Source organism: Anolis sagrei, chromosome X (assembly GCF_037176765.1).
Source record: "Anolis sagrei isolate rAnoSag1 chromosome X, rAnoSag1.mat, whole genome shotgun sequence".
Taxonomy (NCBI): domain Eukaryota; kingdom Metazoa; phylum Chordata; class Lepidosauria; order Squamata; family Dactyloidae; genus Anolis; species Anolis sagrei.
In genome coordinates, this window is record NC_090034.1 from 50159751 (window position 1) to 50185570 (window position 25820).

At 44.7% G+C, this 25820-nt stretch overlaps 1 protein-coding gene across 1 annotated transcript; it reads left to right on the forward strand.

Moving 5' to 3' along the window:
* Positions 1-25820, forward strand: MFSD12 (major facilitator superfamily domain containing 12). The gene is made up of 10 exons (XM_067473350.1): positions 1-547; positions 15421-15631; positions 17634-17757; positions 19676-19873; positions 20005-20097; positions 21854-21946; positions 22859-23029; positions 23924-24018; positions 24132-24262; positions 25394-25820. The coding sequence occupies exons 1-10, from the start codon at positions 298-300 to the stop codon at positions 25480-25482; spliced, it is 1455 nt and encodes a 484-aa protein (XP_067329451.1). The 5' UTR covers positions 1-297; the 3' UTR covers positions 25483-25820.

Genomic DNA, 25820 nt, shown 5'->3' on the forward strand with positions numbered 1-25820 from the left:
TCCTCTCCTTCCTCCTCCGCCTGCTTCTTCCCCTCCGGGCGCGTCGGCTTGGAGAGCCGCTGGGGGGCCCTTCTTCGCCGGCTCGGAACGGGGTCTTCCCGGGGTGGAGTCGGACCCTCCTCGGGCCCCATGGCAGGGCAGGGCTTCCCCTGGAGCTGGCCCGGCTCGGCTTTGGCGTTCCCCTTCCAAAAGGGCTCCTTCTTCCGGGAAGGGCTTTCCTAGGGGATGCGCTTGGGAGGCGGCGGTGCGGCCGGACGCTTCGGCCTGTGGGCCTGACTGGGCGTCTCGTTCCCCGCCATGGGCGACCCGCGGGCCCCGCTGCCCTTCCTCTCCCGGCTGGGCTTCGCCGTGGGACACTTCCTCAACGACCTCTGCGCCTCCATGTGGTTCACTTACCTGCTGGTCTACTTCCACGCCGTGCTGGGGCTCAGCACCGGACACGCGGGCCTCCTCCTCCTCGCCGGGCAACTGGCCGACGGAGTCTGCACCCCGCTCGTGGGCTACGAGGCCGACCACTGCGGGAGGAGGAAGGCCTGGCACCTCGCCGGTGAGTCTCCCCACCTTGGGGCCGAGGGAGGACGAGGACGAGGGCTTCCCAAAATCCCCAGCCCCAAAGGCAGGGCTTCTGGAATGCAAATACCAAGGTGCCCAGTGCCAGGTGCCTCCTTTGCCCCAAGACTTCCCCAGTCTTCCTTGGCCCAAATGCCCAGCCTTCCCAAACACCCAGTGCCAAGGCTTCCCAGTCCCAATGCCAGGGACTCGATGGATGCAAATATGCCCAATGCCAGGTGCCTCCTTTGCCCCAAGGCTAAGACTTCCCACATGTCAAGCACCCGCTCTTCCTTGGCCCAAATGCCAAGACTTCCCAAACGCCAAGTGCCAAGGCTTCCCAGTCCCAATGCCAGGACTTGCCAAACGCCAAGGCCAAATCACCAGATGCCAGGACTTCCCCTGCCCCAAATGCCAAGTTCCCCAGTGCCAAATGCTTCCTTTGCCCCAGTGCGAAGATGTCCCAAGTGTCAAGTATTAAGACTTCCTAGTACCAAAGACAGGACTTACTGAATGCAAATACAAAGTTGCCCAATGCCAGGTGCCTCCTTTGTCCCAAGGCGAAGACTTCCCCAATGCCAAGTCTTCCTTGGCCCAAATGCCAAGGCTTCCCAAACACCCAGTGCCAAGGCTTCCCAGTCCCAATCCCAGGGACTCGATGGATGCAAATATGCCCAATGCCAGGTGCCTCCTTTGCCCCAAGGCTAAGACTTCCCACATGTCAAGCACCCGCTCTTCCTTGGCCCAAATGCCAAGACTTCCCAAACGCCAAGTGCCAAGGCTTCCCAGTCCCAATGCCAGGACTTGCCAAACGCCAAGGCCAAATCACCAGATGCCAGGACTTCCCCTGCCCCAAATGCCAAGTTCCCCAGTGCCAAATGCTTCCTTTGCCCCAGTGCGAAGATGTCTCAAGTGTCAAGTATTAAGACTTCCTAGTACCAAAGACAGGACTTACTGAATGCAAATACAAAGTTGCCCAATGCCAGGTGCCTCCTTTGTCCCAAGGCGAAGACTTCCCCAATGCCAAGTCTTCCTTGGCCCAAATGCCAAGGCTTCCCAAACACCAAGGGCCAAGGCTTCCCAGTCCCAATGCCAGGACTTGCCAAACACCAAGGCCAAATCACCAGATGCCAGGACTTCCCCTGCCCCAAATGCCATTTATTTATTTATTTATTTATTTGCCAAATGCCAAGTTCCCCAGTGCCAAATGCTTCCTTTGCCCCAGTTCTAAGACGTCCCAAGTGTCTACTAAGACTTCCTAGTACCAAAGACAGGACTTACTGAATGCATATACGAAGTTGCCCAATGCCAGGTGCCTCCTTTGTCCCAAGGCGAAGACTTCCCCAATGCCAAGTGCCCAGTCTTCCTTGGTCCAAATGCCTAGTCTTCCCAAATGCCCAGTGCCAAGGCTTCCCAATCCCAATGCCAGGACTCACTGAATGCAAAAACCAAGGCTTCCTTGTCTCATATACCAAGTTGCCCAATGCCAGGTGCCTCCTTTGCCCCAAGGCTGAGACTTCCCAAGTACCCAGTCTTCTTTGGCCCAAATGCCCAGCCTTCCCAAACGGCCAGTGCCAAGACTTCCCAGTCCCTGGACTTGCCGAATGCCAAGGCCAAATTGCCAGGTGCCAAGCCTTCTTTTGCCCTAAATGCCAACTTCCCTGATGCAAAATGCTCCCTTTGCCCCAGTGCTAAGACTGTCCAAATGCCAAGTGCTAAGACTTCCTAGTACCAAAAGCAAGACTTACTAAATGCAATTTTTTTTTGTCGTGTCAGGAGAGACTTGAGGAACTGCAAGTCGTTTCTGGTGTGAGAGAATTGGCTGTCTGCAAGGACATTGCCCAGGGGATGCCAGGATATTTTGATCTTTTACCATCCTTGTGGGAGGCTTCTCTCATGTCCCCGCATGAGGAGCTGGAGCTGACAGAGGGAGCGAAATGCAAATGCAAATAGGAAGGTTTCCTCTGCCCCAAATGCCAAGTTGCCCAATGCCAGGTGCCTCCTTTGCCCCAAGGCTAAGATTTCCCAAATGTCAAGCGCCCAGTCTTCCTTGGTCCAAATACCCAGCCTTCCCAAACAGCAAGGGCCAAGGCTTCCCAGTCCCAATGCCAGGACTTGCCTAATGCCAAGGCCCAATCACCAGGTACCAAGACTTTTTCCCCAAATGCCAAGTCCCTCAATGCCAAATGCTCCCTTTGCTCCCAAATGCCAAGTGCTAAGACTTCCTAGTACCAAAGCCAGGACTCGCTGTATGTAAATATGAAGGCTTCCTTGTCTCCAACACCAAACCTTCCTCTGCCCCAAATACCAAGTTCCCAATGCCAAATGCCTCCTTTGCCCCAAGGCCAAGACTTCCCAAGTGCTCGGTTTTCATTGGATCAAATGACGAGCCTTCCCAAATGCTAAGTGCCAAGACTTCCAGAACCAGTGCCAGGACTTGTCGAATGCCAAGGCCAAATCACCACATGCCAAGCCTTCCTCTGCCCAAATGCCAAGCTACCCAGTGCCAAAGGCCTCCTTTGCCCCAATGACAAGGCTCAGTGCCCCAATGCCCAGTCCTACCAAATGCCCAGAACTAAGGTTTCCCAGTGCCAGGATTGTCTCAGATGCCATGTTGACCAATGCCAAAGGCTTCCTTTGCCCCAATGCTAAGACTCCCCAAATGCCAAGTGCCCAGTTGTCCTTTTCCCCAATGCCCAGCCCTTTCAAATGCTGAATGCTAAGACTTTCTATTCCAGTGCCAGGACTTGAGGAATGCAAATATGAAGGCTTCCTTGTCTTGCATGCCAAGTCGCCAAATGCCAAAGGCCTCCTTTGCTCCAGTGCTCAGACTTCCCAAATGCCAAGTTTTAAGGCTTCCTAGTACCAAAGTCAGGACTCACTGAATGCAAATATGGAGGCTTCCTTGTCTCACATGCCAAGTTGCCCAATACCAGGTCCCTTCTTTTAAGTGTTAAGACTTCCCAGTCCCAATGCCAGGACTTGCGGAATGCAAAGGCCAAGTTGCCAAATGCCAAGCCTTCCCCTGCCGCATTTGCGAATGCCAAATGCCTTAGCACTTGGCATTTGGAAGGACTGAGCATTGGGGCAAAGGAAAACTGGGCACTTGGCATTTGGGAAGTCATGGCATTGGGGCAAAGGAGGCATTTGGCATTGGGCAACTTGGCATTTGGTACATCTTGGGAGGACTCGCTGAATGCAAATATGAAGGCTTCCTTGTCTCATATGCCAAGTTGCCCAATGCCAGGTGCCTCCTTTACGCCAAGGCTAAGACTTCCCAAATGCCAAGCACCCAGTCTTCCTTGGCCCAAATGCCAAGCTTTCCTAAACGCCAAGCGGCAAGGCTTTACAGTCCCAAAACCAGGACTTGCGAAATCCAAAGTCCAAGTCGCCAGATGCCAAAACTACTTCTGTCCCAAATGCCTCCTTTGCCCCAAGGCTAAGACTTCCCAACCAAAGGCCAAGACTTCCCAAATGCCAAGCGCCCAGTCTTTCTCTGCCCAAATGGCAAGCCTTTTTTATTTACTTAACTTTTCTCACCCCAGTGGGGGACTCAAAGCTGTTTCCAGCATAATTATGGCCAAATGTAATACCTCACATACAGAAACCTAACATAAGATTATAACATACAGTTATCAATTAAATCATAAAACACGACATCATTTAACATTAAAACATGGAATTAAAAACATATCAATATAAAGATTAAAATCACATAATCCAACAATCATAATCCGGGCCATTCCAGATATCTACTGCACATAATCCCTGATCATTCCTTGTACTGTTTACTGCCCAAACGCTTGGTTCCTATCCAATTTTTTACTTTTCTTCTGGCTGGGATTGTGTGGAATTATAGGCCAAAACACCTGGGGACCCACAGGTTGAGAACCACTGCCTTAGTGAGTCCTCTCATTTGGGCTAGAGACTCCACTGGACTGGCCATGTTGTCCAGATGCCTGACCACCGTCTCCCAAAGCAGTTGCTCTACTCTGAACTCAAGAACGGAAAACTGAGTAAGCTGGACTAGGGAGTCTTAGTAGTACTTAGCATTTGGGAAGGCTTGGCATTTGGCATCTTGGCCTTTGCATTTGTTAAGTCCTGGCGCTGGCGCTAGAAAGTCTTAGTAGCACTGGGCATTTGGGAGGGCTTGGGATTTGGTAGGGAAGTCTTAGCACTGGGGCAAAGGAGGTGTTTGGCAGCTTGGCAAGAGGAAGGCTTGGCATGTGGTGATTTGGCCTTGGCATTCGGCAAGTCCTGGCATTGGGACTGGGGAGTCGTGGCACTTCGCATTTAGGAAGGCTCGTCATTTGGGCCAATAAAGACTGGGCACTTGGGAAGTCTTTGCCTTGGGGCAAAGGAGGCATTTGGCATCGGGAACTTGGCATTTGGGGCAGAGGAAGGTTTGGTGTTGGAGACAAGGGAGCATTTGTATTTGCATACAGCAAGTCCTGGCTTTGGTACTAGGAAGTCTTAGCACTCAGCATTTGGGAAGTCTTAGCACTGGGGCAAAAGAAGCATTTGGCATTGGGGAACTTGGCATTTGGGGCAGGAGAAGTCCTGGCGTCTGGCAATTTGGCCTTGGCATTCTGCAAGTCCTGGCATTGGGACTGGGAAGCCTTGGCATTTGGCATATTGGAAGGCTGGGCATTTGGGCCAAGTAAGACTGGGTGCTTGGCATTAGGGAAATTTAGCCTTGGGGCAAAGGAGGCACCTGGTATTGGGCAACTTGGCATGTAAGACAAGGAAGCCTTGGTGTTTGCGTTCAGCGAGTCCTGGCATTGGGACTAGGAAGCATTCAGTTAGTCCTATCTTTGGTACTAGAAAGTCTTAGCACTTGTCATTTGGGAAGTCTTAAACACTGGGGCAAAGGAAGCATTTGGCATTGGGGAAATTGTCACTTGGGGCAGAAGAAGTCCTGGCATCTGGCAATTTGGCCTTGGCATTCAGCAAGTCCTGGCATTGGGACTGGGAAGGCTGGGCATTTGGGCCAAGGAAGATTGGGCGTTTGGCATTGGGGAAGTCTTGACTTTTGGTTGGGAAGTCTCAGCCTTGGGGCAAAGGAGGCACCTGGCACTGGGAAACTTGGCATGTGAGACAAGGAAAGCTTCCTATTTGCATTAAGTAAGTCCTGGCTTTGATACTAGAAAGTCTTGGGAAACTTGGCATTTGGGGCAGGAGAAGTCCTGGCATCTGGCGATTTGACCTTGGTGTTCTGCAAGTCCTGGCCTTGTGACTGGGAAGCCTTGGCACTTAGCATTTGGCATTTGGAAAGTCTTAACACTGGGGCAAAGGAAGCATTTGGCATTGGGAAACTTGGCATTTGGGGCAGGAGAAGTCCTGGCATCTGGCGATTTGACCTTGGTGTTCTGCAAGTCCTGGCCTTGTGACTGGGAAGCCTTGGCACTTGGCGGTTGGGAAGCCTTGGCATTTGGGCCAAGGAAGACTTGGCACTTGGGAAGGCTTAGCATTTAGTTGGGAAGTCTTGGCACTGAGGTAAAGGAAGCATTTGGCATTGGGCGGCTTGGCAGGGATACAAGAAAGCCTTCGTATTTACATTGAGTAAGACCTTAGCATAGTGATTGGGAACTTTAGTAGCACTTAGCATTGGAAGGGCTGGGCATTGGGGCAAAGGCAGCGTGAGCATTTGGCATTTGGGAAGTCTTAGCACTGGGGCAAAAGAGGCATTTGGCTTTGGGTATCTTGGCATTTGGGGCAAAGGAAGTCTTGATCTTGGGGTTTGGTTGGTCAGTCTTGGCATTGGGCCAGAGGAAGGCTTGGCATTTGTCAGCCTGGCATGTAAGACAAGGAAGCCTTAGTCATCAACATGGAAAAAGTTGATTCAACTGCATAAACTTTGTTCTTGCGGGAAGGGACATCATGCACCACATTTAACTCTCCAATGACTTTCTCATCGAGTCTCAATCAATTCGACATAGTTTGTGGCACAAAAAACAAAGTTCCTGGAGCAGAACGACTTTCAAAGTAAGAACCTCACAATTAAACAGGAAAGAACACTTTCAAACCAGGAACAGATTTTTTTCTCTCTCCCAATTTTGTTACATAGTGTAATAGTAATTGTTACATTTAAATCCTGATTTTGATTAGAAGGTAATTTTTTCCTGCTGTGATTCCGAATGGCCTTGCAACACTTTCCTCCGTTGGCTTTCCAATCAGTCAGTCAATAAATAGCCAATCCTGTCTCTCAATGGAGACTTTTCCCCCAGTCTGCTTTTTAGCTTTGCAATGGAAGAACAGATAGCAAAGTCAACAGCATTTCATGCAGAGTTTGCTTTTTTTGCCGAGTTTGCTGTTTGGAGATTCAGGGGCAAAAAAAGCTTGAAATCAGCTTGGAAAACAATGAAACGTAGCCGCTGACCTTTGTATTCCGGAAGCCAGCAATGTCCTCCCTGACTCATTGGAAAACATTGAGGGAGAACTCATTGTCCTGCTCCTTTTGGGAGAAAACATTATTATTATTATTATTATTATTATTATTATTATTATTATTATTATTTTACTGACACAAAAACACAGTATGTCACAGCAACCGAGATCTATATGCAGGATTTCGTATCACAAAATCACAAGTCGAACACTTCCAAAGTGTCTAGGACTGTGTGATGTATTTTCGAATGATGCGCGCAGATCCAAGTTATTTATTTATTTGTTTGTTTGTTTATTATTATTATTATTATTATTATTATTATTATTATGTTATTTGCTATCCACCTCTCCTTATGGTTCAAACACCCAGATAAAATACAATACCATTAAGGCACATATATATTAAAATACAAAAAGGCTAAAAGAAGACACTAATAGAAAAATGGAGCCATGCAGAAGCTGACTGATATGAGATAATAATAATAATAATAATAATGGAAATAATAATAATTGGTAATTTTGTTTTTAAAATTATACTACTATTAATAATAATAATTGTAATTTATAATTTGTTTTTTAAAATGTCGGGAAACACTTTGCATCTCAGTCAAGAAATCAAAGCAGGAATAATAATATTATTATTCCTGCTTTGATTTCTTGACTGAGATGCAAAGGAGTTTGCTGACATTTTAAAAACAAATTACAAATTACAGTTAGGAGCTGCGGTAGCACAGGAAACCTGCTGACTGGAAGCCGCAAGTCGGGGCGAGTTCCCAACTGTCAGCTCTAGCTTCTGCCAACCTATTTATTTATTTATTTACAGCATTTATATTCTGCCCTTCTCACCCCTAAAAGACTCAAGGTGCCATTAAACAGACAGAACAGACAACAGAAAGAAGTATTATGTAGGCATTTTCCCCCCGATGTCAGCGTCCTAGATGTTGTGCTCGATTCCAGCCACAGGGAGTGCTGTCGCTCCATCATTTATAACCTTCATTGCAGACTTCTTTTCTTTGTTCGCCAGCATTTTCTGGTATTTCTTTTATAGTACCTCCCTGCTTAAGCGGTGCTTAATTTCTCTACTCACAGCTGTTTTCGACCTGCTTAGGTGGACAGTAAGCTGGGCTGAAGGTCAGGTGCTCACCCCAATCCAGGCTTCGGACTGCCAACCTTACAGTTGGTAATATCTATTGCTGCTGGTCATTAACCAGCTTTGCTAAATCCCGGCACTTTCAAACCTAGCAGTTCAAAAGCATGCAATGCGAGTAGATCAGTAGGTACTGCTTCGGCGGGAAGGTAAAAGGCGTCCCATGCCAGCATGTCAGCAACAAGATCGGAGATGTCTATGGACAGCAGGCTCCTCAGCATGGAAAAATGGAACAAGAGCACTTCCCCATGCCCGGAGTTGAGCATCACCTCCAGACACTGGAGATGGAAAAAGGGGGAAGGCCTTTACCTTTGTATGTGTTGTATACCGTTGTTCGCTGTGTGTAAAAGGCATTGAATGTTTGCCTCATACGTGTGTATTGTAATTTGCTTTGATTCCCTCCGGAGAGATAAAGCAGAATATAAATAAAGTGTATTATTATTATTATTTATGTATTATAAATGCAAACACAGTGGACTCTCAGTTAACTGGAACTCTCAGCCAACCAGCAAAGAATCTAATAATAATAATAATAATAATAATAATAAATCTGTATAAAACTGTGTTACATGACTAATATGGGCTATCATCATCATATATAAAACTGTGTTATATGAAGTTTGTCTTTATTTTTCTCAATATTTCAGTGTTCATCTATCAAGCCCATACAGAGTTGACAGAATAGAGTATGGGGTATATAGTGTGTGTTAGGCCTATTTCTATTAGCCCAGTGTTTCCCAACCTGGGGGTCGGGATCTCGGGGGGGGGGGGGTCATGAGGCGGTGTCAGAGGAGTTGCCAAAGACTATCAGAAAACACAGTATTTTCTGTCGGTTATGGGGATCCTGTGTGGGAAGTTTGGCCCAATTCTATCGTTGGTGGGGTTCTTTGATTGTAAGTGAACTATAAATCCCAGCAACTACAACTTCCAAATGTCAAGGTCTATTTTGCCCAAACTCCACCAGTGTTTACATTTGGGCATATTGAGTATTTGTGCCCACTTTGGTCCAGATCCATCATTGTTTGAGTCCACAGTGCTCTTTTGGACGTAGGTGAACTACAACTCCAAAACTCAAGGTCAATGCCCACCAAGCCCTTCCAGTATTTTCTGCTGGTCGTGGGAGTTCTGTGTGCCAAGTTTGGTTCAGTTCCATCATTGGTGGAGTTCGGAATGCTCTTTGATTGTAGGCAAACTATAAATCCCAGCAACTACAACTTCCAAATGACAAAATCAATCCCCCACAACCGCAATAATATTCAAATTTGGTCGTATTGGACATTTGTGCCAAATTTGGTCCAGTGAATGAAAATACATCCTGCATATCAGATAGTTATATGACGATTCATAACGGTAGCAAAATGACAGTTATGAAGTAGCAACGAAAATAATTTTATGTTTGGGGGTCATCACAACATGAGGAACTGTATTAAGGGGTCGCGGCATTAGGAAGGTTGAGAAACACTGTATTAGCCGCTTTCAAACAACCAGAAATGACATGACATGGTCAGATTTCCCCAGCATATGATTCACTCAATGCCAGTTTCAGGCCCAGTGCCTTCAAGGCTTATCTATTCAACCTGAGAAAAGACGTTGTTTGACTGCCTGTCGGTCCCTGATAGCGGCAAAGGCCAGATAAGGACAAAAATAATCTTGGAGGATTCGAAAACAGAGCTGCGCGTGACTTCGCCTTCCCCTCTTCTGCAAGTTCCTTTTTCTGCAGAAAGAGGCAACGCATCGTCACACGACACTGAATCATCCCCAAAAGAATCCCCTTTCTGGGGAATTCAAGGGACAGGAAGGCATCCTTCCGTTGAATAGGAAACCTGCATATTTCATTCTATTTTGTATTGTGCCGCTAGGAGAGGAGCAAGCCCATAGCCAAGGGGGTGGTTTAGGGGTTCAAACTGCCCCTGAAAATTTTCAGGTAAAAAAAAAACAAACCTGGTTACTCATGAATTATAACTAATCAAATCCATGTGCCAAGTCTATGAGAAGCAAACATTTGAGTCCCTCCAGAGTTTGGGGGTTCAGTGCCATCTGTATGCAGATGACACCCAACTCTATTACTCATTTCCACCCACTGCCAAGGAAGCCACTCAGGTCCTGAACCATTGCTGCACGCTCTCTTTACATCCAGGATAGACTACGGCAACGCGCTGTACATGGGGTTGCCTTTGAAGACTGTTCGGAAGCTTCCAATAGCCCAATGAAAGGCAGCCAGGTTAATAACTGGGGCAGTATACAGGGAGCACACAACTCGCATGTTACATCAGCTCTACTGGCTGCCTATTTGCTACCGGGCACAAATAATAATAATAATAATCATCATCATCATCATCATCATCATCGAACTGCAAAGACTCTGGCACAAGCCAGTAAAGGTGGTCCCAGTGGTGATCGGCACACTGGGTACAGTGCCTAAAGACCTTGGCCTGCACTTAAACACAATCAGCACTGACAAGATTACTACAAGCCGGAAAAAGTTACAGAGAATGAACACATCAAGATCCTCTGGGACTTCCGGATTCAGACAGACAGTTTTGGAGCACAATACTCCTGACCTCACAATCATGTTAAAAAACAAAGTATGGATCGTTGATGTTGCAATCCCGGGTGACAGCAGGATTGAAGAGAAACAACTGGAAAAGCTGACACGATATGAGGATTTAAAGATCGAACTGCAAAGACTCTGGCACAAACCAGTAAAGGTGGTGGTCGGCACACTGGGTGCAGTGCCTAAAGACCTTGGCCTGCACTTAAACACAATCGGTGCTGACAAGATTACCAGCTGCCACCTGCAAAAGGCCGCCTTACTGGGATCTGCACGCATTATTTGCTGATACTTCACACTGTCCTAGACACTTGGTAAGTGTCCGACGTGTGATCCAATACAACAGCCAGCAGAGGGATCTTGTCTGCTGTGGACTCATCTTGTTGTGTTTCAAATAAGTGTCCGATGTGTGATCCAATGCAACAACCAGCAGAGTGATCTTGTCTGCTGTGGACTCATCTTGTTCTGTTTCAAATAATAATGATGATGATGATGATGATGATACTTTTTTATATACCGCTCTATCTCCCCTAGAGGACTCAAGGCAGTTTTCAAGTAACAAACACCAAAGCATGCAGAATAAACAACATAAACGTAGAATTATCAAAACAACATAAGCATAAAATTGTCAAAACGACACATATATATATTAAAAGTAATCCCGCCTATTTTTCATGCATATTGTTAGGGCCAAGATTTCAAAAAAATGGGCCTAAAGAATTAAGAACTTCTGGTCCAGGCTAATGCAAACCAGGATATGAAAAGCCAGGAAATGGGCCGGGTTGCAGCTAAACATCAAAAAAACCAAGATTATGGCAACAAGAATGATTGACAACTGGAAAATAGAGGGAGAAAATGTGGAGGCCGTGACAGACTTTGTATTTCTAGGCGCAAAGATTACTGCAGATGCAGACTGTAGCCAGGAAATCAGAAGACGCTTACTTTTTGGGAGGAGAGCAATGTCCAGTCTCGATAAAATAGTAAAGAGTAGAGACATCAGACTGGCAACAAAGATCCGCCTAGTCAAAGCCATGGTATTCCCTGTAGTAACCTACGGATGTGAGAGCTGGACCTTAGGGAAGGCTGAGCGAAGGAAGATAGATGCTTTTGAACTATGGTGCTGGAGGAAAGTTCTGAGAGTGCCTTGGACTGCGAGAAGATCCAACCAGTCCATCCTCCAGGAAATAAAGCCCGGCTGCTCACTGGAGGGAAGGATACTAGAGACAAAGTTGAAGTACTTTGGCCACATCATGAGGAGACAGGAAAGCCTAGAGAAGACAATTATGCTGGGGAAAGTGGAAGGCAAAAGGAAGAGGGGCCGACCAAGGGCAAGATGGATGGACGGCATCCTTGAAGTGACTGGAATGACCTTGAAGGAGTTGGGGGTGGTGACGGCCGACAGGGAGCGCTGGCGTGGGCTGGTCCATGAGGTCACGAAGAGTCGGAGACGACTGAACGAATGAACAACAACAAGAGCAAACCAGGATATGAGAGGCTGGGAAATGGGTAAAGTGGCATAACCGGCCACCAGCGATGGTAATTATGGGCCCGTGGCTGCTCATTTCCAGGGCCTGTCAGTTTATTGGCCTCAGAGCGACTGCTAGGAGGCACAGAACAAACGAAGCATGCAGCCTTCATTCAACTTCAAAGCCTTGAAGTGGCACATTTATTGTTACTTTCTAGAAAATCAATAGCCCCGGCCCAGTTCACCTGTCAGAATGCATCTCCCTTTACGAACCATCACAAAGGCTAAGATTTTTTTTTTTGGGGGGGGGGGGGGTCCTGTTCTCAGTCCTGATAGTGTCTTAGGTGCCTTTGGCGGGGATGAGAGAGAGAGAGAGGGCCTTCTCAGTGATTGCCCCCGGCTATGGAACTTCCTTCCTGGCGAGATTAGATCAGCCCCCTCCCTTCTGTCCTTCAGAAAGGTGGTAAACCTGGCTGTGGGACCAAGCCTTTGGGACAGTGCAGTGAAGCAATAATAAGGACTTCCTTCCAAATATGGAAACATTACACTACTACTAGTAGTAGTAGTAGTAGTGCAACAACAACAACAATAATAATTGAAATATGCCTTACAGGGACGTTGGGAATCACATGGGTGTTTTTGGACTGCAAAACCCAGCATCCTTTCCTGTGCCAACCGGGGTCAATGGGATACTACTACTACTACTACTACTACTAATAATAATAATAATATAATAATAATAATAATATAAGACTCTGGCACAAACCAGTAAAGGTGGTCTCAATGGTGATGGGCACACTGGGTGCAGTGCCTAAAGACCTTGACCTGCACTTAAACACAATCGGTGCTGACAAGATTACCATCTGCCAGCTTCAGAAGGCCACCTTACTGGGATCTGCACACATTATGGGAAGTGTCCGACGTGTGATCCAATACAACAGCCAGCAGAGTGTCTGCTGTGGACTCATCTTGTTGTGTTTCAAATTATAATAACAATATAACAGTAATTATATATAATACTATAATATAATAATCATAATATAATACAAGTATTCCAAGTAGACTGGAACATACTTAGCCCTATTTTTTTTATACTGAGTTTAAACTACTTCATTGGATGTGTTGCAATAGCAGATTCCCAGATTAGTTTAGTGTTTACACTTTATTTTATTTTTCTGGTTATTTAATATTTAATGTTTATTTTACTTAGATCATCTGGGGAGGCCCTGCTCGCGCTCCCACCTCCATTGCAGGTGCGATTGGTGGGGACGAGAGAGAGGGCCTTCTCGGTGGTGGCCCCTCGACTCTGGAACTCACTCCCCAAGGACATCAGGCATGCCCCAACTCTGGCAGTCTTTAGGAGGAGCCTGAAAACGTGGTTGTTCCAGTGTGCCTTCCCAGAATAAAGAAACTCCCAGCAATATGCTCTCTAAATGCACTTTATTATTGATCTAGGAGTGTCTGCACGCCCCATCCCTCTCTGAAAACTCTATCCTAGTTCATATTTCACCTGTTCATGCTCAGCATTATTTTTTAAATTTTAATTATTACATTTGGCCCAGCCATAGGTTTTTAAACGTCGTTGTGTTACTGTTAATGTTTATTACTTATTTTCTGTTATGAGTTTTATTTTTATTGTTTTGTATTACTTGCTGTTATTGTTTTTATTATTGATGTATTGTGGGCTCGGCCTCATGTAAGTTGCACCGAGTCCTTTGGGGAGATGTTAGCGGGGTATAAATAAAGTATTATTATTATTATTATTATTTAAGTGATATTTGTCTTTACTGTTCTAATGTAGCACAAATCCTATGTTAAATCATACTACGTATTTTTGACATTAATATTGAAATCTGAAACATATATAGAAAGTAGTAGTAGTAGTAATGGAAACATGCCTTACATGGGTGGTTTTGGACTGCAAAACCCAGCATCTTTTATTGTGACAACCGGAATTAATGGGATCTCAATAGAGCATTGCCTGATTCTGACCCAACATTTGGATAGAGGGGAAATAGAATTGAAGGGGACCCCCAGAGGCATCTAGTCTGACCTCATTTGATCCTATAGGAATCCAGAACAAAATGACTCCTGGATCTCCTTCCAAATATGGAAACATGGCCCTTCTCTCATCTGAACATCTCCATCTCCTCATTGGTGTTCATAGTTTTCAGGTCTCACGAGCCGCAAACCGTTAACTGTCGTCGCCATGGCTTGTTTTTATCAAGGACATCACGGGCAATCCGTTGACCTTATCGATTGTCGTTGAAAGTTTTTTACAAAAGTTTTTTGGACTTTCCATTTGGGGCAGGCGTTTCTGTTCCTGCTCTCGCTTCCCCTATCAGGGTGGATGAAACTACCATCTGGTTGGGGACAGAAACCACATTTTCCATTTATTCATTACGTTTATTAGGTAGGTAGATTTATCAATCGATCGATAATTTTGCAATGTCTTTTTCTGATTGCTTGAGAGTTCTAGTTAACTAAGCATCTATTATACTGATTTATAAGATAGATGGATAGATACTTGATAATTTTTTCCAGTTGCTTGAGATTTCTGGTTAACTGAGACTCCACTGTACTGATTTATAATCTCGATAGATAGATAGATAGATAGAGATAGACAGATTATTCCATCAATTGTTTCTGGTTGTTTGAGAGTTCTGGTTAACTGAAATTCTACTGCCAGGCCATCAAATGCGAATCAAGGTGGTCAGTTGAAACATTCACACCTAGTTCCAACAGACAGGAGTCCTTTGTCTCACCCTGGTCATTCCATAGATATATAAACCCATTTTTATCTAGTTCCAACAGACCTCACTACCTCTGAGGATGCTTGCCATAGATGCAGGCGAAACATCAGGAGAGAATGCCTCTAGAACACGGCCATATAGCCCGGAAAAAACCTACAACAACCCAGTGATTCCGGCCATGAAAGCCTTCGACAATACATTGAAATTCTATTGTTCTGATTATGTATGTGCGTTTGTGTATGTGTGCATAAAATATTGATAATTTATTTGATGTCTTTTTCTGGTTGCTTGAGAGTTCTGGTTAATTGAGAGCCTATTGTTCTGATATACCTATATATAGTGTATATATGTGGTCCATGAGGTCATGAAGAGTCGGAAACGACTGAACGAATGAACAATATAATATCAATAAATAGATTATTTCTTTGATGTCATTTTCTGATTGCTTGAGAGTTCCAGTTAATTGAGAGTCTACTATGCTCCTGACTGGCTGGATAAAGCACCTTCCAAGTGCCTAAGGCCGCTCCTCTGTGTGTGTGCCCCTCCCCTCTTATGGCCCGCTCTGCAGGGACAGTGTGCGTCCTTCTCTCCTTCCCCTTCATCTTCAACCCATGCATCGGATGTGCGGAGAACACCCCCGAATGGGCAGCCCTGGTCTACTACCTCCCCTTCGTGGCCATCTTCCAGTTCGGCTGGGCTGCCACCCAGATCTCTCACCTCTCACTCATCCCCGAACTTGCCTCCGACGAACACGAGAAAGTGGAGTTAACGGCCTTCAGGTACAACGTCCACACATGATATATAGTTTCCCCCTTCCTCCATCACTCCTTCCCTAAATACACTGCGCAATGGACTGATTATCTCAGGGGCAAGCTTTGAAAATCACCCTGTGCATAGCAGAGTCTTTATCAGTTGATAGCAGAGTTTTACTTGCAGAAAACTCTGTGACTCAGTTTTCATCCAAACCTTCAGTGGGTGGCACGATGTGTGCCAGGAGCAACTTGAGAAACTGCAAGTTGCTTCTGGTGTGAGAGAATTGGCCATCTGCAAGGACATTGCCCAGGGGATCCCCGGATGTTTTACTGTCCTTGTGGAAGGCTTCTCTCATGTCCCTTCAGTGGAGGCTTTTAATCTTGACATGTTGCTTGATGTCCGGCTATATATCCACACATCAGGATCCCTTGGTCTCTTATCAGTCAATAGCGAGCTATAATCATGATGTGGGCAACAGATATCAGCAGCAGATGTATGATGAGAAGCAAGAGAATAATGGCAAGAGTAAGTATACACGCTAACTGCCTTCTTTTATAGCCATTGCTTGCTCATCATCAGCCAGGGACAAAAGTTAATGATGCAACCCTTGTCATGACTGTCACATGGTCGTGACTCAGCTTCTTTAGCCTGTCCCTCCAGTTACACATCACTTAACCCTTCAGTAGGTGTGTGATCACAGGTCCAGTAGAACTTTATTTTCAAACAGTTTTGCATAATAGGCTGCATTGCACACAAACAATGCATGCCTGTATCTATCAGTATCTAAGTGTGTGTAATAGTGCATTGTCTATCTAACAATCTGCTCCAAAATACTTACCATGTCTGGTAACGCGGGGTCAATGTTACCCTTCCAAATCTTTATTTCCTATATCTAGATTGACCTCCATTTCCAAAAAAGTTCTTTTTGGACTACAGCTCCCAGCATCCTCCTCTTGCTATTTCCTGTATGATCCTGGCTGGGGGATTCTGGGAAGTGAAGAATATTTCATGATATCCTGGGCCGTTTTTGTGTTTTACTGGACAGTAAAAAATACGTATAATAGTTAACTAAAATAAATTAAAACACAATAAAACTGGATTAAATAATAGGTTTGATAAAATGGTATTGTTACAAGTTGAAAGCAGGGGGAGTAGAGTGGCAAGTATATATAATATCTGCATTACTATTACCTGTATTATTATTATTATTATTATTATTATTATTTGAAGTAATGAGTTGCTTTGGATCCCAATATCATGGGAGAAGTGGATAATAGTCATTATTATTATTATTATTATTATTATTATTATTATTAGAAACACAACAAGATGAATCCACAGCAGACACTCTGCTGGCTGTTGTAATGGATCACACGTCGGACACTTCCCAAGTGTTTAGGACTGTGTGATGTATCGGCAAATAATGCATGCAGATCCCAGTAAGGTGGCCTTTTGCAGCTGGCAGATGGCAATTTTGTCAGCGCTGATTGTGTTTAAGTGCAGGCCAAGGTCTTTAGGCACTCCACCCAGTGTGCCGATCACCACTGGGACCACCTTTACTGGTTTGTGCCAGAGTCTTTGCAGTTAGATCTTTAAATCCTCATATTGTGTCAGCTTTACCATTATTATTATTATTATTATTATTATTATTATTATTATTATTATTATGAGTTGCTTTGGATCCCAACATTGTGGGAGAAGTTAATAATAATTGCAGTAATAATGGTAATGATGATAATACAGGTAATACATATGCAGAAATATATTAATATGTCTGCCACTAGAGGGGAGCATTTCTTCATTAGAAAATGACCCAAAATAAACTTTTGGTTGAGAAAGAGTTGCGGAGATTTTCCTGGCCCTTTGGCACCTGTTCCTCAAAATTAAATAGGAAAATTAATTTTCCTCTGTAACTTGGGGGAGCCCCATAATTAAACATAAATAATTACGAGTCCTGTAATTAAACACTTTGCAAACGGAGTGCCGTTCTTTCCTTGAGGGTAGGCATTTCTTTTCTGTTGTTTCCAGGTACGCCTTCACTGTCATGGCTAACATCACTGTTTATGGGGTGGCCTGGCTCCTCCTGCATTTCCAGGCCAGACACTCGGATCACGTCGAGGACCTCGGGCACCACGATATCCCTGTATTCCGGGTAAGAATGTAATTGAAAAGGAGGGGAAAGAGGAGGAAAACGTACCTCTCGGCCAATTTCCCCTTCTTTGTTGGTCGTTGGAACTCACCGCCATATGATGCCGCACAATCAGTGACTGCTCAGCTGGACTATTTGACCTCCAGCTGTGCAATGGGACGGACTGTCTCAAACGCAAGCAGTTAATTCCAGTCCTTTAAAACACTGCAGAGTCTTGGTCACAGTTAGCAGAGAGTTTATAGCACAGCCTCCGACCTTGTATAGTAGCTAATCAGCTTGAATAATACAAAAATACAAACATATACAACAAGAGGAAGTCACCGATAAAAAGGAAAGTATAATTAAGAGTTGCTAATCTCAAGAATAATAAAATTTGCAACAGTCTCAGAAAAGAATGCATCAGAGTTGTTCAAAAGATATGGAATTGTATGATACCCGTGCCACTGAGATATACATCCATATATTATCCTATTTAGGGGATACAAACAAATAATGGGAAAGTGTTTCCACACAATTCAAGACACAATAATGTTGGGATGTATATATGATAATGGCAACATATTGCATCTTGCAGCAACAAAAGCTGTCCTCTGGGTGGTGTGAATCAAAATAAGCAAAGAAACACGTGGAATGAATGATGGGGTATGGGAACATGTTGTCTTTGCCACAAGAGTCAGATTATTATGAAAGAAATTTGAGTAATGGAGGGAACGCTACCTAGAAGAGTCCCAGATGGATGAGGTCCGCTTTTTGGCATAATAATAATAATAATAATAATAATAATAATAACTTTATTTATACCCTGCCACCATCTCCCCAAGGGACTCGGTGCGGCTTACATGAGGCCGAGCCCACAATACATAAGTAATACAAACAATAACAACAATAATACAGCAATAAAATAAAACTCATAACAAAAAATACGCAATAAACATTAACAGTAACACAACGACGTTAAAAAACCTATGGCTGGGCCAAATGTAATAATTAAAATTTTAAAGATAATGCTGAGCATGAACAGGTGAAATATGACTAGGATAGAGTTTACGGAGAGGGATGGGGTATGCAGACAATCTTAGATCATTAATAAAGTGACATATTGCTGGGAGATGCCTTATTCTGGGAAGGCACACTGGAACAACCACGTTTTCAGGCTCCTCCTAAAGACTGCCAACGTTGGGGCATGCCTGATGTCCTTGGGGAATGAGTTCCAGAGTCGAGGGGCCACCACCGAGAAAGCCCTCTCCCTCGTCCCCACTAATCGCGCCTGCAATGGAGGTGGGAGCGCGAGCAGGGCCTCTCCGGATGATCGAAGAGATTGTGTGGGTTCGTACACAGAGTTGTGGTCACACTGGTAGGCAGGTCCCAAACCGTTTAGGGCTTTGTAGGTAAGAACCTGCACCTTGAATTGGGACCGGAAAATGAACAGCAGCCAGTGGAGCTCCTTAAACAGAAGGGTTGACCGCTCCCTGTAAGGAGCACCAGTTAACAACCTGGCTGCTGCCCGTGGTACCAATTGGAATTTCCGGGCCGTTTTCAAGGGCCGCCCCACATAGAGTGCATTACAGTAATCCAATCTGGAGGTGACTAAGGCATGGACCACCCTTGCCAGATCCGCCTTCACGAGGTACGGTTGCAGTTGGCACACGAGTCTTTATTGTGCAAAGGCCCTCCCGGCCACCGCCGACACCTGTGACTCAAGCATAAGTGATGAGTCCAGAAGGACACCCAGACTGCGGACCTGTGCCTTCAGGGGGAGTGCAACCCCGTCTAACACAGGTTGCCAACCTATACCCCGATCCGGTTTACAATCGACCAGGAGGACCTCTGTCTTGTCGGGATTGATCTTCAGCTTGTTCCTCCTTATCCAGACAGCCACAGCGGCTGTATGTTATAAGCTGTATGTTTCCCTCTTTCTCAGAACCTCTCTCTGATTGTTGTCGGCGTGGGCGCCGTCTTTTCCTTCCTCTTCCACATTGGGACCAAAGAGAAAACCCATCCAATCCAATGGCATCCGGATCCAGAAGAAGAGACGCCACTTTTGCCGCCGGATCGGAAGGCGCCTCTCCGCCGGGTCCTGCTTTGGAAACACTGGCTCTTGGAGCCCGCTTTCTACCAGGCGAGTCCAACGCCCCCCCCCCCACACATATATATTATAGGGACCCTCAAGGTCATCTAGTCTGTCCTCTTAAAAACTTCCCTCAAAGCCCCCCCCCCCCATTTATTTCCCTAACTCTGCCCTCCTTCCAGGTGGCGATGCTGTACATGGCCACCCGGCTCATTGTGAACCTCTCGCAAACCTACATCGCCATGTACCTCACCAACTCGCTGCTGCTCCCAAAGGTGAGTCTTTCCTGGGTGGAGATCCTGCCTGGGTTTTGGGAAAGAGTCTGAGGAGATCTCCCTAAGAGCCACGGCCTTGGATATCTCCTTCCAAGCCTGCTTTGAGGCCCCTTGGAGGGATCCCTGAAGACCCGCATTCAGTCCTGGAGGGTCCAGTCCCTCTGGGAAGTCCCTAAAAGCCCACATTCACCTCTCTCTCTCTTTCTCTATATACATATCCACCCATCCATCCATCCATCCATCTATCTACTGTCATACATCTTTCCTTTTGTCTATCTGCAGGGTTAAGCCCCTTGGAGATGTCCCTTATAGCCAGCATCCATCTATCTATCTTGGAGAAAAGTCAACATTCATCTATTGATCTATCTCTCTATCCATCCCTCGCCATCTATCTGTCTGTCTGAAGGGTTCAGCCCCTTAGAAAGGTCCCCTATAGCCAACATCCATCTGTTCATCATCCATCTATCGATCCTTCCATTGTAATCTATCTATCAATCTATCTCAAGAGTTCAGCCCCTTGGGGAAGTCACTTAAAGCCAACATCCATCCGTCCTCCCTCCCTCCCTCCCATCCATCCAGGCATTCTATCCATCCATCCATTGTCATCTGTCTGTTTGTCTGTCCGTCCATCCATCCATCAATTCATCGATCATAATCTATCTCATCTATCTGAAGGGTTCAGCCCTTTGAAGAGGTCCCTTATAGCAAACATCTATCTGCCTACCTACCTACCTACCTACCTACCTATCCATCCATCTACTGTCATCCATCCATCTATATCTATATGAAGGGTTCAGCCCTTAAAGAATTCCCTTAAAGCCAGCATTCATTTATACTTATCTATCTATTCATCCATCCAGTCTCCTCTCTCTCTCTCTCTCTCTCTCTCTCTCTAAGTGTTCAGCCCCTTGGCGAAGTCCATGAAAGCCAATGTTCATCTGTCTGTCTGTCTCTCTCTCTCTCATGATTATCTATCTATCTGAAGGGTTCAGCCCCTTGGAGAAGTTCATGAAAGTCAATGTTCATCCGTCCGTCCGTCCGTCTCTCTCTCTCTCTTGTCATTATCTATCTATCTGAAGGGTTCAGCCCCTTGGCGAAGTCCATGAAACCAATCTTCATCTGTCTGTCTGTCTGTCTCTCTCTCTCTCATGATTATCTATCTATCTGAAGGGTTCAGCCCCTTGGAGAAGTTCATGAAAGTCAATGTTCATCCGTCCATCCGTCCGTGTCTCTCTCTCTCTCTTGTCATTATCTATCTATCTGAAGGGTTCAGCCCCTTGGAGAAGTCCAGTGAAGCCAATATTTATTTATTCATCCATCCACTATCTATCTGTCTGTTAATCTATCTATCTATCTATCTATCTATCTATCTATCTATTTGAAGTATTCAGCTCCTTGGAGAAGTTCAGGAAAGCCAACATTCATCTGTATGTCTGTCCATCCATATCTATCTATCTGTCCGTCTGTCCATCCCTCCATCCATTGTCATCTATCTATCTGTCTGTGTCTATGCATCCATCTATCAATCCATTCCTATTTATTTATCTATCCATCCATCCATCGTCATCTATCTATTCATCTATTGTCATGTATCTATCTACCTGAAGGGTTTAGTCCTTTGAAGAGGTCCTTTATAGCCAACATCTGTCTGTCTGTCTGTCTGTCTGTCTGTCTGTCTATAAATCCATCCATCCATCTGTCTATCTATCTAGGAGGGCCCACATCCCAATGGCTCTTCCTCTCCTTTTTCCCGCAGAGATACATTGCCACAATCCCTTTGGTCATGTACATCAGTGGCTTCCTATCCTCCTTCCTGATGAAGACGGTGAACCGGCTCATCGGCAGGAATGTGAGTCACCCAACCAGGTTCCTCATAATAATAATAATAATAATAATAATAATAATAATAATAGATTATTATAGTGAAAATGAATGTATGTGTGTATGCAGCGGAGGCAGGCATGTAGCCGGGGGGGGGGGGGGAGGGGCTTTGGGGGCTTCAGCCCCCTCCCCCCCAATTCTCATGTTGGTCTGCGAAAAGGCCTTACTGGTACATCATTTAAACTGTTATGTTTATTCATATCATGATCTGATCACCATGCTCAATATATGTCATATGCATGGGGGTATTGGGGTAACGATACAAAAGGTTTGCTAGGGTAGACCCTCTTTCACTCAGACCCCCCCTAATCAAATTCAGCCCCCCCCCCAAAAAAAATCAAAATCCTGGCTATGGGCATGAGCGGAGGTGTCCTCTTACACAGATAGACTCCTGCCTCCACAAACAGGCTATAGTTCCAAGTGCTGAGAAGCCTCCAAAGGCTCTCCCTCCACTGACATTGCAGGTTATAGCGAGCGCCATGAACATGTAGTCCAACCCCTGCTAATGTCCTCCACCAACTACCCAAGGAATGCTTTCTTTCGGGGACCATTTCATCCGAGATGTTCTGTTTTTTCTCCAGAATGGACATCCCAGGGTTCCTTTTTCTCTCCCAATTTGCATGACCCCACCCACTGCCTCCCACTTAACCCTTTCCTACCCTTTCCTATGGCACACAACAAACAGGAATACATCAGCAACTGAACAAGAGGCTTGGGAAGAATTCACCATGATTTAGAGGAATTGTAGTTCACTTACGTCCAGAGAGCACTGTGAACTCAACCAAAATAAAAAATGCCTTTTCCAAATAACCTGGGCATCGACGGTTCCCCAAGCTAACAATAAATAAATAAATAAACCTGCCCTCTCTACCTGTTTCAGCTCACCTACTTCCTGGGGCTGCTGATCATTTTGGCCTTTGCTTCCTGGTTGACGCTGGTTGACCGGATTGGGGTGGAGATCTATGGGGCAGCCGTCCTCCTCGGGGCCGGATCAGCCACCATTTTGGTGACCTCCCTCTCCATGACGGCAGATCTCATTGGCTCCAACACGGTATGTGGATAGTTACAGTATATCACAAGGTATATTGTGGTGTGTTATTATAATATGTATATTACATTATGTGATTGTATAATTTTACATTTATATTGTAGTAGATTACAATATATAATTTTACATTATATTATTGTAAATTATATTATAGTTTGATGATAAATAATACTGCAGTATACTTTTATATTATATTGCATTATTTATATTATATTACATTATGGTATATTGTATTGTGGTGTCTTCATTTAGAGCTCCTGTGGCTTACCAATAGTCAATCTCACCTCTAAGTCAGGGGGCCAAAATTATGGATTTCAGTATGAGATCCACATGGCAAAGAGGAAGTGCACATACCTGCCACTCTAATTTTTTAACTCCAGGGACCACAGGAAATGATGCAAGCCTTGTCGTGCCTGTCACATGGTCCAGACACAGCTGTCCCTCTAGGTTCACATCTCCACTTGTTTTAACCCTTCATCGAACTATGCTGTGAACACATGTGCATTAGAATTGCATTTTTCCACATTCTGGAGGTACATGCAATGTATTTCTATCTAATGCAGCATTTTTCCAGCTGACAGTGTTGAGTATAAGTTTTGTGTGGCACTCCTTTGTTCACTCGGCAGGGTGATTCGATCAAATAAACCTATTGAACGATCTCCTTGCTTCCAGTGTTTGATTGGATAAAGAGACCCTGGAGTTTTTTAGACCACTTTGAAATAGAGGGACATGACAGCGCATCCCAGATATATACTATATATATATATATATATATATATATATATATATATACACACACACACACACACACACACACACACACACACATATACGTTGAGGGTCGATTTGAAGCTGACATGATGGATTCTTATTTCATTCTCCTCATTCCTCCTGCAGCACAGTGGGGCCTTCGTCTACGGGGCCATGAGCTTCACGGACAAAGTGGCCAACGGGGTGGGAGTGATGCTCATTCAGTACATGCATCCTTGCCCGTAAGTGACAGACGTGTTGCATTCCCGTATATAGTCCCACAAGTCCTTGATCGTTCACGGATGGGATAATGTTGATCTTTCCTTCTTTCTCTCCTTCCTGCTTTTGAACCCAGGACAATCTTCTGCTGCTCCGGATGTGTGAACTTCTATCACTGGGTGATGGTAGCCGTCACAGGAGGCATTGCTGCTGTGGCAACGCTCTTCCTTTGCTGCATCATGATCTGGCCCATTCGCATCCGGTTCCGTGAGTCTCATTTGCTCAGTGGGGGGAATCAGTAGGGAAAAGCGGGGTGGATGGGATAGAAATGGGGAGCCAACGCTGTACTTCCCAGCCCTGATTGAGCACAACATTCCTGCCAAAAGTTTTCATTTTTTTCCAATTTTCCCTAAATTTTCTCATTTGCAAAAAAGTTTAGAAAATGTAGAAAAAAATGGAAAATATTTGGAAAATACTAAAAAATATGTGGGGGGGGGGGGATCAAAACCATATGGAAAATTTTGTCAAGAAAATGAAAAACTGAAAAAGAATGAAAACATTTTTAAAAAAAATTGAAAACACTTGAAAAATTTAGGAAAAATCAAAAAATCAACACCATTTGGAAATATTTGCCAAGAAAATGAAAATTAAAAATACTTGAAACATTTAGAAAAAAATGGGAAAAAATTAAAAAATGTGGAAAAAATCAAAAGCACTTGGAAATGTTTGCCAAGAAAATGAAAAACTGAAAAAAATTAAAACATTTGAAAAAATAAAATTAAAAACACTTGAATTTTTTTGAAAGAAATACAAAATGGGGAAAAATCAAAACAGGTTCTTGTGGGTTTTTTCGGGCTATAGAGCCATGTTCTAGAGGCATTTCTCCTGACGTTTCGCCTGCATCTATGGCAAGCATCCTCAGAGGATGCTTGCCATAGATGCAGGCGAAACGTCAGGAGAAATGCCTCTAGAACATGGCTCTATAGCCCGAAAAAACCCACAAGAACCTAGTGATTCCAGCCATGAAAGCCTTCGACAAAATCAAAACAACTTGTAAAAATTTGTCAAGAAAATAAAAAATGGGGGGAAAATGAAAAAAAAAATGGAAATGAATCAAATAATGAAAACACTCAAAAAATTGGGATTTTTTTTTTAAAAATGGTTTCCAAATGCCCTCCAGGAGGCTAAAGTGTTTCATCCCATTGAGAGTTTTCCCAGAGTGTTTCAGGAAATTTATTTTAACAACGGAACTGCACAATTAAACAGGAAATGACACTTTCAAACCAGGAACAGATGCGCATTAGATTCGATGGTGCGTGAGACTTAAGGAAATACAGTATTGCTTTTTTTAAAAGCTGGGATGTGACTTGATGGTTCTGTCTTGTCTTTCTGCCGCAGATGGTGTCTCTGTGTCTGGGATGATGGGAACCGGAGTCCAAGAGGCCCAGCTGCCAGAGGAAGCGGAGCCGTTTCTCGGGGTCAATTAAGACCTTCATCATTAGGAAAGGGAACCAAACCCAGATGAAAAGGGAACAGCACACTGCACCAAAGACTCAGATTTTTAATGGGTTCTCCCCATTGGACTTTTGACTCCAAGCGCACTTTGCACAAACTTTTTGCCACTGTTTCACCCTTCCTTGGTGTCATAGAAAACTACATTCCTAACCTCATAACTGTGTAAACTCTCTGCTAACTGTGACCAAGACTTTGGGGTTGTTGTTTTTTTTTTTTTTTACTCAGTGGTGAGTTCAAAAAAGGGATAAATTAAAATATGTGTGTGGTTTTTAAAAATTTAAAATAAATAAACTCTCAAGGAAAGGGAGAA

Coding starts and splice junctions, on each gene's coding strand:
- MFSD12 (XM_067473350.1), top strand. CDS start 298: ATGGGCGACCCGCGGGCCCCGCTGCCCTTCCTCTCCCGGCTGGGCTTC. Junction 21,947..22,858: donor ACCGGCTCATCGGCAGGAAT/GTGAGTCACCCA, acceptor TACCTGTTTCAG/CTCACCTACTTCCTGGGGCT. Junction 23,030..23,923: donor ATCTCATTGGCTCCAACACG/GTATGTGGATAG, acceptor TTCCTCCTGCAG/CACAGTGGGGCCTTCGTCTA.